This window comes from Emydura macquarii, unplaced genomic scaffold (genome assembly GCF_026122565.2).
Source record: "Emydura macquarii macquarii isolate MOO-44397 ecotype Brisbane River unplaced genomic scaffold, CSIRO-AGI_Emac_v2 contig_383, whole genome shotgun sequence".
In the NCBI taxonomy this organism is placed as follows: Eukaryota; Metazoa; Chordata; order Testudines; family Chelidae; genus Emydura; species Emydura macquarii.
The window spans coordinates 8,289,069-8,302,109 of record NW_027130520.1 but is presented as its reverse complement, the minus strand read 5'-3'; the positions used below and the strand labels follow the sequence as shown (position 1 = coordinate 8,302,109).

The window sequence follows — 13,041 nt, the reverse complement described above, 5'->3', positions numbered from 1 at the left end:
GCACTCTTTGGGAGAGGGGTAGATTTTCAATTGTAAGCTAATACTTTCAGAAGTTATCTATATAATACTCAGCATCTACCTGACAATTCCTCTTGACCCTCATGTCAGGCAAAGCATTCCTTTAGAAGCCTTAGTGAGGTTACAAGACTACTAAAAGGAATATTCCTTAAATTGCTACAGGTTGTACACGATTCTAAAGGCAATACTCAAGCGCTTTGAGAAGGTGGGAGGGGGATAAAGATGCTAAATGAAACCTTAATGTATTAAAAAAAGCTTACCTTTTGTAGTATAATCTAATATTGAAACAACTAGACAAATCAGTGACTAGTTCTTTTAGGAAAATTAGGATCAAAATTTCATCCAGTATTTTGCTTGGATTTTATTATTTTACATGGACAACTTTTGCAACATTAACCAAGGGCATCACCTTTTCATACAAAATGTCAAGGGCCTAATTCCAGATTTTCTCCAATGCCATTTGTGGATACTGAGCACCCCCTATGACAAAGCCATAAGATAGCGACAGGGAGAAAATATCCACACACAGGCTCATTATGCCATGGATAGGCATCTAAAAGTTTAGGCTACATTATTTTCTATCTCAAAGCCATACTATAAACTGTCATTTCTTAACTCTAACAAAACATATTGTATAAAACTTACATTTTTGTTTGTATTTGGTTATATTTTTATTCAATATTAGATACAAGGAGATTACTTACTTTGGTACAACCACCACCAGTGTAATCAAGTATTCTGAATCAAGTACAAAGTCCTCTTTCTTTACGATATCAGCCAGACTTCTAGTTAGTAAACTTCCCCTGTAGAAGAACAAAAACTGCTATAGTAAATGTATAGTTCAAATCTTAAACTTGGTAGGGATAACAACTTCTAGTGTTTGGTTAATAATATTTAAAAAAAGTATACTTCACTTAAGAACTGATTACTAGCATGCAGAGTGCTTTTGTTACTCTTTCTGTAACTGAAGTTTTTGTAAGACACAAAATTATTTATAAGAGTTATCAGTGTCACTACTACTACTACTACTGTCACTACTACAGACTGTGTGATGTAGCAGCAGCTGAGGCTCCTGACCAATCCCTATGTGGCGTGGAGGGGTTTTGGATAAAATTTTCAAGTTCCCAAGTCAATTATGCGTTTTTAAGTCCTATTTTCAAAAATGACTTAAGGAGCAGAAGTACTATTGACTTTCAGTGAGACTTAGGAGCCCAATTCACTTCTGAAAAATGTATCCTTAGGCTTGTAGGTAGCCCTTAGCTACCGGGCCTACCTTGCCATAATGCATGTGAGTGATGTGTGGCCATGCCTTCCCAGTGGAAACACCTTGGTTTGGTTATATTTAGGACCTTTCATACACAGAAGAGAAGGCAGAATGTTACCCTCAGTTATTTAAAGTTATTCTGACTCCTTATTTTCACTATGTTTTATCTTTACCTATCTAAGATGTTGTCTAAACATTGCTTCACTAATCTGAGTTTTGGGGGACAAGTCACCTGTTAATGTTTGTACTTGAGGAAGATATCATGATATCAAATTCAATATTAACTGGTTTCTTCAGACAGTAATCGTAAAAGAGAAGTTTAGATAGATACTTAAATTGTAAGAAAACTGATTGCAAAAGAATCACATAATTAGCAGCCTTACAAATAGAATATTGTTTTTATATACATATATATACATATACACACACACACAAACTATAATGAAGTAAAAAAAGCTATTTTAGGCCTGTTCACCCAAGTAAACAAGTTAACTTTCATGACATATCAAATTTCTGAAACATAGGCACTTCTAAAACCTAGTAAGCCAAAATTTAGTATATCCTCATTACTAACATTTTGCTGTTCAACAGTCATTATTAGCAAGGTGTAAGATGACTTACGCATTCTTTCTTTCCAAATTCTGAAGGTTGCCTTTCAGATTGTTGTATGCTGATGCTCTTGATTTTAGATCATTGTCAATCTGGGTTACTCCCTTTAAAAAACAAGATTAAAAGATCAAGTTGTTCACTTTAAGTCTCGTAAAAGTGTTAATTTAGTAAATGAATTAGTTTTAAAACTGCCGCTAAGACAAAGCTACAAAATTTAGAGATTTCATTATTTGTAAGCAGGAATTTGACACAATTGGGAAAACAAAGCACTAAACAAGTAAATAAAATTGTATTGCTACACAAATATAAAACTGGGAACACATTACAAACATCCTTAAGGAAATCCAAGTAATGTAGACTGCTATTAGAACTTGGAACTTGCTGTTTATGAACCACAAGTTCTATGCTGACATGCGCTGCTTTTGTTTTCAGAGGCATACTGAAGTGATGTATATTTCACTCATCTCCCCCTTACCAAATAATATTTCATCTATATTTTCATGCCAACCATTTTTACAAGGTATTTCATTTATTCCAGAAACATTCAGAGATTCCACATTTGAAATTGTTCATCCATTTTGCTTCTATACCATGTTACATGTCCAAAAACAGTATACAAAAAATAGTCTCAGAAACGTTTACCACACACTTTTCTGCCATAAAACATTCTCGTCCATTTAAGTGGAAGTGAACAACTGCCCATAGTGAACAGGCTATTTTCTAATGCATGGTCTTTGCTTGTATCATAAAAAAAATATTAATTGTGATCGTATTTCACCCCTTCCCAATATATTCCATAGTGTTCTGTCTAAACGCCCATTAGTGAACATGTTGCCCTGTATTCATATTGATCCTCCAAGTTTAGTTTCCAGACTTCAAAAGTAGTACAATTTTTGCATCCTTAAAGCAGGTTCTCTCTTCACTACTACACACCAAGCTATTTACTAAGTACACTTTTAATTTCCTTCCTCCTGACCTTGATTTTTAATCATAATATTGTTCCTTCTATCAAGCCACATCATGGACAAAGGATGTCACTGAGGCCAATAATTTAGCATCATTCAAAAATGGAATGGACATTTACATGGATATTCAGAATTACAATAGTTAACAATAGTATTTTAGGAAGCAATATAGAACTTCATGCTTCAGGGTTTAAGCCAGTCTGCATTAGGAAGAGACTTTAATTGGGGGTAGATTACATGACTTCTGCCTAATGTATGCAAAACACAACGAGAGTCCTGTAGCACCTTAAAGATTAACATGGCTACCCCTCGAACTTTTTGCCTAAATGTATGGTTTCTTATACCTTCCTCTGAAGTATCTGGCACTGGCCACTGTCAGAGACAAAAGGCTGGACTAAATGCACCATGGGTCTAAATACATATGAAAATTCCTATGTTCCAGTTTTAAATATTGTCATGTTTATGCTATGCCAATTTTTTTAACTAAGCAGTTTGCTGAGTGTACACTTTCAAGGGAAGATGTAATAAAGTTTGCATCAGAAAGTCACTGCCAATTTCCTTTAGGAAGTTTCATTCTTGTTTTATATCCTGGCATAACACCAAGCTACCACTGCTTCAGGTCTCTAGTAATTTGTTTATAACTAAAGTGGGGGTGACCTGTTTAAGCACGTTATGGGAGTTTTCTTCATTTAGTAAAGACTGCCATGGGATATTTTGGCTTGCATTGAAGTTGCACTGGGCCGTGTCCAATGTAGTTATTACTGATTAAAAATCAAAGCGTTTCAAAATTAAAAATCATAGTGCTTCACTTATTTCACTAGCTACATATAATTGGCTATGTCTTAAGTCCTCTTTCTTTTCTTCAAGACTATTTTGCCCCCTTATTAGTTCACTGTTTTGGGTCTGATTATTCCCAATTAAATTAGCCTAGGTGCTAATTTCAAATATAAGACATCTTTGGTATTACAGACAGATCCTCTGCCCATCTCAGGGCCATCTTGCTATAAGATTCTAGTTACAGATGTAAATCCTTAATAGAAGTCTAGTCTCTTCGCATTGCCTACTTCCTCCATGGCTACTCAATCCAAGTATAGGCTGTACTCTGCCTTTAAGATTTAGGTGGTCAGTGGACCTTTAATAATCTTTTGAGCTTTGACAAAGATATGATAAAACAGATATTCCTTTATCACATGGAATTTAGGAAGACTCCACGTTGGCTGCCTGTTATGTATAGTGATTTAAGAATATTTAGTTATACAAGTGCCTCAAAGGACTTAAAACAGTGTACCTCTCTAGTCTTATAATTAAACCTAAAACCTTCCCCTGCTGCTTCTATCCCAAGTATCTAGGTGCATATACATTTCACAATAATATACGAATGCCTCGTTAACAGGTAGCGCCTTAAGTTTGGGCCTCCGTTGTTGCCAGAAGGTTTTTCTGTTCTGAGCCAAAGCACTGGAACATCCTACCAGCAGCCAAGGGAAAAAAGTATCAGTGATAATGATTCCCCCTCGCTCCCACCCACAGGCATAAAAAAACCTGCCTGTGGTCTTAATCCAACAACTTTCTCTTAAATTCTGAGACTGAAAACTGAAACCCCAGAAGCCTTTCATTTTATACGATATGGTTACCATCTTGATTTTAAAGAGGACAGCAATACATCAGCCATAAAAATTTGAAAAAGTAGAAATGAGAAGTTGATTTGCTTTTTAACAGCTCATGAGAAGTAGTATCTGCAGTTACCAGTGACCTTTGAGCAATGTGGTCTATAAACATGGACTTGATAATACGTTCCAAAAACACTTCACTTGGCAGAGTTAATACATCTATATTACCATTCAGAGAAAGATATTTTACATTAAATGCCCTTCTTGTAGAATCATTTTTAACAGCTAGAAACCAATGTGACCTTTGCTTAGGAAGACAGCCATTAACTATGCTCAGTCAGGTACTTTAGTTTATTTGGCATTTTTCCTGGATCTGCTGGGTTTTCTAGACACATACCCTCTCCCCTCCACTCCACTAATCCTTTCCTGTGCTTCCACAATGAGGGAACAGTACTATTCAGCTAAATGTGTATCATTTAAGAAAAACTGATAGAAGAAAGAATAAAGGAAAGATTCAAATGGGTGTTGAGACAGGCTTTGGTTCATTAACACATTACTACTATTTATTTTGTTTATCCTTTTTTTACAGTGCAAATATTTGTAATAAAAATAGAATGAGCACTATGCACTTTGAAAATGTAGAAAAACATTCAAAAATATTTATAATAAATTTAAATTGGTATTCTATTATTGTTTAACAGTGCGATTTATCACGACTTCTTTTTATATCTCGCAATTAATTAATTGCAATTATTCTTTGACAGCCCTAATCATTTCCAAGATTAGGTATTTTTATTACTGGCAACCGGTGCCCCGGACTCAGACCCAGTCTCAACCCTCAGTATTACGTCCAGGGGACCCAACTCAGAATCTCTTTCTGCCCACGTGCCAGAAAACATGCCTCAGCTGCTGTGCTGTTCTTCAGATTGCCTAGTTTGCAGACTACATTTCTGTTTCCTTTGCTTCCTGACTGTGGTCTGGACTTAAGCCCTCTCTCAAGTCCTGGCTCCGTGACTCCATGGAACAGTACAGGGAACATGCATTGTGATCAAATTAACTCCCCTTTTTGTGGAAAGCTTCAGAGATTTTTAGGACATTAATATGGTGAACAAGAACACCTAGAGTTATATTTAATGCAAAAGGAATTTTTGGAAGGGATATAAAAACCTCATGTTTCAGGATTTAAGCTAATCTTTAACTACTAGAAATCAGCAAAAAGACTTTCATAGGGAGCAGAGTATACCACATCTGCCTACAGTGGCATTTTGTACATCTGGTGCTGGCCATTCTCAGACAGGAGACTGACTAGATGAACCATGTTCCAATCTAGTATTGCAATTACTATGCAATAAGAGGCAGCTGTAAGCAGGTCCTGGAAGGGTAAGGCAACAGACAGAAACAAGATGACCCAGGCCGCAGCAAAACGGTAAATTTCATGCCATCTTGAAAAAGCCCAGTTATGCAGTTGCAGAATGTTGCATGGAGCCTGGATTGAGATCCATGTGGCTGGGCACCCCTCAGAGCTATTGGTTCAGGCTCTCTACAGATGATGCTATCAGTTTACACTGTTCATTTAAGATTCGCCAACTCATAAGGGCTAGAAACTGTGGCTTTTAAAAAAAATAAATAAATAAATAAAAAGTGGGGTTCTGGTACACAGTTTTGTGGCAAGAGCTTTGACAACTTCCAAAGAAGGAGATTAGGGAGTGTGGTCAGGGAGGAAATTGCAGAATATACCATCCCACTTATGTCTGAGATATTTGAAATGCAATTCAATTACACTTAAGTTTGTTTAATTCTCTATGTGATTTCCAACCCCCACCTCTGGGCAGATAAATTACTATAGCTATGATTGTTTCTATAGCTAATTTCCACTGCATGACCAGTGATGAGAGAAGATATAGTGGCAAAATCTTCTGTTACTTGTCCAAGTACTCCATATTTTTTTACTTATTTAACAAAACCAGTTTTCATAGACATTTCCTCAATTATTAGCTCATTAAGACTTTCACAAATCTACCAGTAATTATTGTAAGCTTTTTCAAGAGTTTAAACTCTAGTATTGGATGAACATTTACAACTGAGATTGCCAAAAACAAATATCTTCATTTCTGATGCTTTCTTCAAGATTACAAAGAACTCATGACCTTATATAGTTTCACATTTTAACAAACACATTGCATGTATGAAATACTAAGGTCATGCAGTTTTTAATCAAAGCCAGAAGTCAGCCTTCATACTTCCAGTAGAGCTAAGTACTGCAGACACAAAATACATGAAAGTCTAATTACCAAGCCTAAGAACATACAAGATTATTGATAAAGAGGTGATCTTAAACTCTTCATCTAATTTAAGAGAAAGTTACAACATCTTGAACTTAGTCTTCCATAACAGTGCATCAAATGAAGTGTCAGTTACATTCTGGATCAGCTACATACTGTATATTGGTATAACATAAGCTCAGCAAGAAATTCAAGCCAGAGATTCCTAGGATGCAATCTGTAAACCACTGGGCATGCACCATAATTGCAGAGCACATGTCAGTCTTGTGGCCCTGATCCTTCCTTTTACTTGCACATACTTCATGATTCTTTTATGGGTTTCCAGAAAGTTTTGGCCAATTGAACTAAAGAAGGTCCTGTTATGTGCCCTGTGCAGCTGCTTCATTGTTTTCTGGATTTTCTTTTGTGCAAATTCCACGATTAGCCAGTTTAGACATCACACAGGAGAAAAGAAACAAACTGCAAAGTACCCTGGAGATATTAAGCCAGTGAAATCATATACTGAATTCTCTTGTTGCTTTAATACAAGAAGCAGTAACTCAGGGGGCCATATCTGTCCTCACCTGTGTAATCCCACTGACATCCATGAGATTTCACAGTGGAGAGAACAGATTTTGGTTTAGGAAGAAAAAGAGCACAGATACCAAATGAGAGACATAACCAACTCTCCAAACCCATAGCATAGCATAGAAGCAACTTTTGTTTACATATTGTCTTAATATTGTATTTTTTGCTGTAGCCAAGTACTACAGTTGTCACAGAATTGGTGATGGGTCGATGGGAGATGACCCCTGAGAAAAATCTTTCTTCATTTAATAAGTAGTCCAGAGTGCAAAAAATTGAGAATCATTGTCAAACTAAGTTCTTGTATCAAGGATGAAAGCAACACAGATATATATAGTTTGAATTACATGTGATCTTACCTTGGCAATTATTTCTGAAATATTCTTCAGGGACTGTTTGATTGGATACTTGGCCATATCCCACTGGAACCTTGTTATGTAGGTAACCAAGTCAACTACAAATGTGAAGAAATAAATGTGTTAAGTTTGGTAATAAAGATAATAGACTTTGATACATTATTTGTTTGCTACAATATTGTTTCTGAGGGGTAGCCATGTTAGTTTGTATACAGCAAAAACAATGAGAGTCCTGTAGCACCTTAAAGACTAACAAATTTCTGTGGGCATAAGCTTTCATGGGTTGCAACCCACTTCGTCAGATGCATGCAGCCCAGGAAAGCTTAAGTCCGCAGAAATTTGTTAGTCTTTAAGGTGCTGCAGGACTCTCATTGTTTTTTTAGTATTGTTTCTGATGCCATGGACGGTACTGAGAAAGATTATAGACCTGCAAATATATTGACCCTGTTTACTTAGACTTATGGTATTAGAATTTGTGAAGATAAAAAAATGATAGGTGCATTAGTTGGGATTCTTGCCTTCAGATATTGACTTCTGTAGATCCTTAAAATTGAAGAAATGTTAACTTGAGGAACATGCCAATGATGTCTCTTGAGAAGTAACAAAGTGATGAAGACAAAAACAGTACTTCTGCCTACCAACGACGGCATGCAAGTCTTGATTAGCACAGAAGCTGTTTTTTGAATTTCGAAGTTAATTTGGCTCTCAGACAGAACAGCAGTGTCATATAGCTCTAGCTTCATGTATAGGTGCTGGGCGCAGTTTATATATGGATATACATGTATCAGATTTCTTTTGTTGTTGTTGAGCATTACTTCAGCACTTGTTCTTATTTTAACTGAATTTCCTATCTATCTTTTATATAAATACCAGACAATAGTAAACTCAGTTTGAGTTTGTCAGATACATTACTGTTTGCAACAGAATGCTGACATGGGGGACCAGTGCTGTTCCAGCATAGCCAGTTTTCTGTTTCTAAGAGATAACTAGCTTGATAAAATGTCATTTGACAACTTGGGGATAGGCAGAGATTCCCAGCTAGTTTATATAAAATTAGTAGGTAAAAATTTGGGCACCCTTTTATATAAACACCGTTTATTGATGGAATATTCCATCTCAAACAAAATCTTTAAAATTATATAAAAGTAAAGAAGAAAACTGTACTTTAAACTGGTGGAGGTATAAAAACATAGTACCAAAAAGGAGCCCAAGGCTTTTCTTGGAAGTGGGCATTTAACATTCAGATCTGTACCTAAGTTTTCTACCCACAATTGTAGGTATTATCTCTTCAGATAAGTGACTTGAACAAGAGACTGATGAAAGCATTTCCATGTTTATACTAAGTTCTCAGTCTGCTTCTTTACATGATGTGTTACGTCTGTAGGAAAAAAAGCAGCAAATCCTGAATCACAGCAGAGAATAAAATTAACACTTTACCTCCATTAGCCAATAGATTTTCCTGAACTTTATCTTTACTATCTTCCAGAACATCAGCCATGTATTGGGCCACCTTCTTGACCGCTCTAGAGAACCAAGATAGAGCAACAAAACATTAAAGCCCTGAGGATGAAGAAAGCACTGCCATCTTATAAGAGAATCTGTTACATAAATTACACTGAGTCAAAGACAAATTTGACCCAATCTTTTTGGTACTGTTTTCCAAACAGTTTCAGATCAATTACATCAAACTTAATTTTTAAGTTGCATTCCTGGAAGCCTCACCTGACAGAAATTTTGTATTTGCAGGAAGCCATCTCCCCTAACAATTGCAGACACATCTGTTTTGTTTATAGGCTTTCCTAAGTGTTTGTCACTGTAGTGTGACTACCTCCCACAGTTTCAAGGTAGTAGGTGCCCAAACCCTATTTATATTCAGTGATATTTGAGTGCCTGCCTCCCTTAGGCTTTTCTGAAAAATCTCAGACCAGTTCTCAAAATACCCTGTGAGGCAGGGAGCATGATTATCCCTTTTTAACACAAGGGAAACTGAGGCAGACAGATTAAAGCCATGTCTACTACACTGCTCTAACACCATAGCGTAGATGCAATTTACAATGGCAGAAGGAGTTTCTCTGTCGCTATAGCAACTCCACCTCCCTGAGCAACAGTACCTAAGTCAGCAGAAGTCTTCTTCTATCAACTCAGCTGAATCTACATCACAGGTTAGATCAGCATAACTATGGTGCTAAGCAATGTGGCTTTTCACACCCCTGAGCACTGTAGATATGCTGACCTAAATTTTAAGTGTAGACTAGGCTTAAGTGAGTTACTAAAGACACAAAAACTGTGGATGAGCCAGGAAGAGAACCTAAATCTCTTGAGTAATAGTCCAGTGCCTTAAACACAAGATCATCCTTCCTGTCTAGGAAAGTAGAATGCTATTTTAAGAGTATTTCAAATCATTTACATATACAAGCTTAAAAAGACTACTTGCTTTCTGTTTGAAAGCTTTACAACAAAGAGTTATCACACTGTTAAATCATTTCTCCATCCCTCCCTCAAATACTCAGACAGTTAAGAGTGCTGGTTTGTGTCATCAAACTGTTAATTGACAATTTTAGACTTGGATAAGATAACGGTCATCTCTATTGAATGCCTCACTATGTTTGTATCGGCAAGACACACACTGGTTTGGCAAAGACATTGTGAACATAACAGAGTTGTGCTTATTTAGCTCTGTTTTACAAAGCACTGTTATGATGCCCAGGCTCTACAGGTACTTCCCCCCACAGATAAACCTCCTCGGGCTCCCATGAACAAACTCAAGTAAGTCTATACCTAGCAATTTATAAAATAAAATACCACAGGCAACTGACTGCAGATTTGCTAAGGAAAATGCCAGCACCACTACTAATCGGTCAGTTGATTGGCTGAGCTTGACGGCCTTACGCAGTGGCATCTGTTTCTCATGCAATATTTTTTGAACATCACATCTGATCAATTCCAAAATTTCAAGGAATATTCTAGGCATTAATGGCCAGAACCCTACTGATTTGGGAGGAAATTAGAAAACCCAAAGAGGAAAAAGTAGGGAAACACATGGTGCTCCAGCCACCTGATTAGCACAGCCTCAAGCACCTCTGCAATTGTCAATAAGCAGGTTGATAGCATCCATTAATGCCTTCCAACATAATAATAGTCCATCTCATCTTTGCCTATCCTCCAGAGTTTAACTTGTTGGCACTCTGAACAACCCATTTTCCAGATCAAAAGAATAATGCTGAAATAGGGAAGTGCCCACACCCCTTGGCATGAGGACAGAAACACACAGGGGAGGACTGGGAAACTGGCATGAAAATCCCTTAAATAGAGAGCGACAGGAGTGTGGCATGCAGAGTTTGTAGAGTACATTCCTGTTCTGCCTTCTTTTTTCCCTATCCTCCAGCTTTTCTGAACATGCACATATGGAAAACTGCTGCAGTATCACTAAAATTCTAACCGTGTCAAAAGTAAGAAGCAGAACGTCCTACCCAGCAGATGGAAGAGACATAGCCATAGTTACAATTTTAATTGGCTAGTGCACAGAATTATGTCCTGGTTGACATCAATAGAAAGAAAAGCAACGGCTTATCAGCAATAAATGAGCCACAAAAATATGAGGAAAATATTAGCTGTTCAGATTTATTTCAGCCAAATGTTTTAAGTTTAGCACAAGCAAGGAATTTGTTAGATACATTATTTCAGAAAAAACACTTAGGACTTGTCTGTGTCTTTGAATGCACCTTCACAAGAGCATTATATCCATTTTAGAGATGCGGAACTGAAGCATAAAGAAATTAAGCAACTTACCAAAGGTCACATAGCAATTGAATTTCAGGCCTAGAAATAGAACCCAGGACCCTAGGCCTGTAACTTTTCTATTGGACCACGATCCCATCTTTATCTACCTAGCCTTCAGAAACTATGTTCGTGTTTTCCCCCTCCCCCCACTCTCTCATTTAACCCTAATAATCCTGTGTAATGGCTACACTGCAGCTTCCACTCTTATAAGGTGGAGATCTGTCAGTTGTGAATTATGTTTCAGGTTTGCAAGAAAGTCATTATGAAGCCTGAACAATATCAATATTCAGTTATATATATATATAGTTATATTACCCCTCCACAAATGTGTCCAACTTAGCCAGCTCATCTGACAAACCAACTAAAATATCCAGGGTGCCAACCTAGAAGAAAAAAAAAATTAAAGTTTATTAATGGATTTTAGATTCAAGTCAAGTCTTAAAGAACAGGCACTTAACTGCTAAACAAAAAATGCTTTATGCACTCCATAGAAACCCAGGCCTTAAGGTTTCAAAGCAGTACAAAATGTCGGAGTTTGATGATTACCACTTACTTTAATGGGAGTCTCATAAAATCAAACTTCAGACATTAATTTCTTTCTGAAATTGCACTAACTTAGACTTGACTTAATGTAGCTTGGTACAATCGGACTTTCTGCACTCTATCCATCCAAGACCCCTTGATATTACCCATAGATATCAAAAAGTCAATTGTTATTTATCTCAAGTAATTTGCTGCAGTTTTTTTGAGTTCTGTATATATAAATTGCCAATCTGAATCAGACCAGATATTCATCTGGCCCAGTATCCCATCACTGAGGGTGGCTAGTACCAGATGCTTCAATGGAAGGTATAAGAACACTGCAATAGGTAGATGTGGGATAATTGGCCACCCATATTAGGTCTCACCCTCATCTAATAGTCAGAGATTGGTTTAAGCCCTGAAGTAAGAGATTTAACATCCCTTCCAAGATTTCTTGCTATTAATTATAGAAACTCTGGATACTCTTGTTATTCATATAAGTCTCCAGAGTACAGTAATGGTGTGGGGTTTTTTTAGCATAGGTTCTTACTTCTGCCATCCTCCAAAAGCATTCATTTCCCCTTCCTTTTTATATGCAAGATACTTGCAGCTACTTGAGCACATTTATTTTCAGGAGATTAAAACGTTTCCATTTTAGATTCAAATATTGAGTAAGTTTCAAGTGTGGATTATGCCAAATATTTTGGGTGCCAGCTATTTGATGTTTAAGTCACAGGAGGGTCTTGGAACCTTACATATGGTTAGGCTCCCTCAAATATTCAGTCAAAAAATTAAAGAGGTTTTTTCTTTGGTAAACATGCAAATATAAGATTTTCTTGAGCTCTTGATATGTGCTGGTACATACTGTTCAAATAAAGAAACAAATGCTTTCCAAAGAATGAGCACTCCTAAATCTACCTTATAAAACCACATTTAAATGCAGCGATTATGTAATGCTGAAAATTAAACAAAGGTGCATTACAAACCTTTATGCAGACACAATCGTTAACTTAAGATGTTGAAGACCCAAATCTAATGTATTTCTGTTCTATGTACTCATATGTACATAAAAAT

General features: G+C 36.7%; 1 protein-coding gene across 3 annotated transcripts in view; it reads right to left on the bottom strand.

Annotated features, from left to right (window-relative positions):
- Window positions 1-13,041, bottom strand: part of ATP6V1C1 (ATPase H+ transporting V1 subunit C1) — a 34,834-nt gene that overhangs the window by 9,266 nt on the left and 12,527 nt on the right. For all 3 annotated transcript variants that reach the window (XR_010917842.1, XM_067537344.1, XM_067537345.1), the window contains 5 exons: window positions 11,761-11,828; window positions 9,103-9,188; window positions 7,669-7,763; window positions 1,904-1,995; window positions 723-821 (listed from right to left, as the gene is read on the bottom strand). Coding sequence is in view for 2 of the 3 variants with exons in the window: in XM_067537344.1 (XP_067393445.1) it covers window positions 723-821; window positions 1,904-1,995; window positions 7,669-7,763; window positions 9,103-9,188; window positions 11,761-11,828 (440 nt within the window). In the remaining variant the exon portion in view is untranslated. The remainder of the gene's footprint in view (window positions 1-722; window positions 822-1,903; window positions 1,996-7,668; window positions 7,764-9,102; window positions 9,189-11,760; window positions 11,829-13,041) is intronic.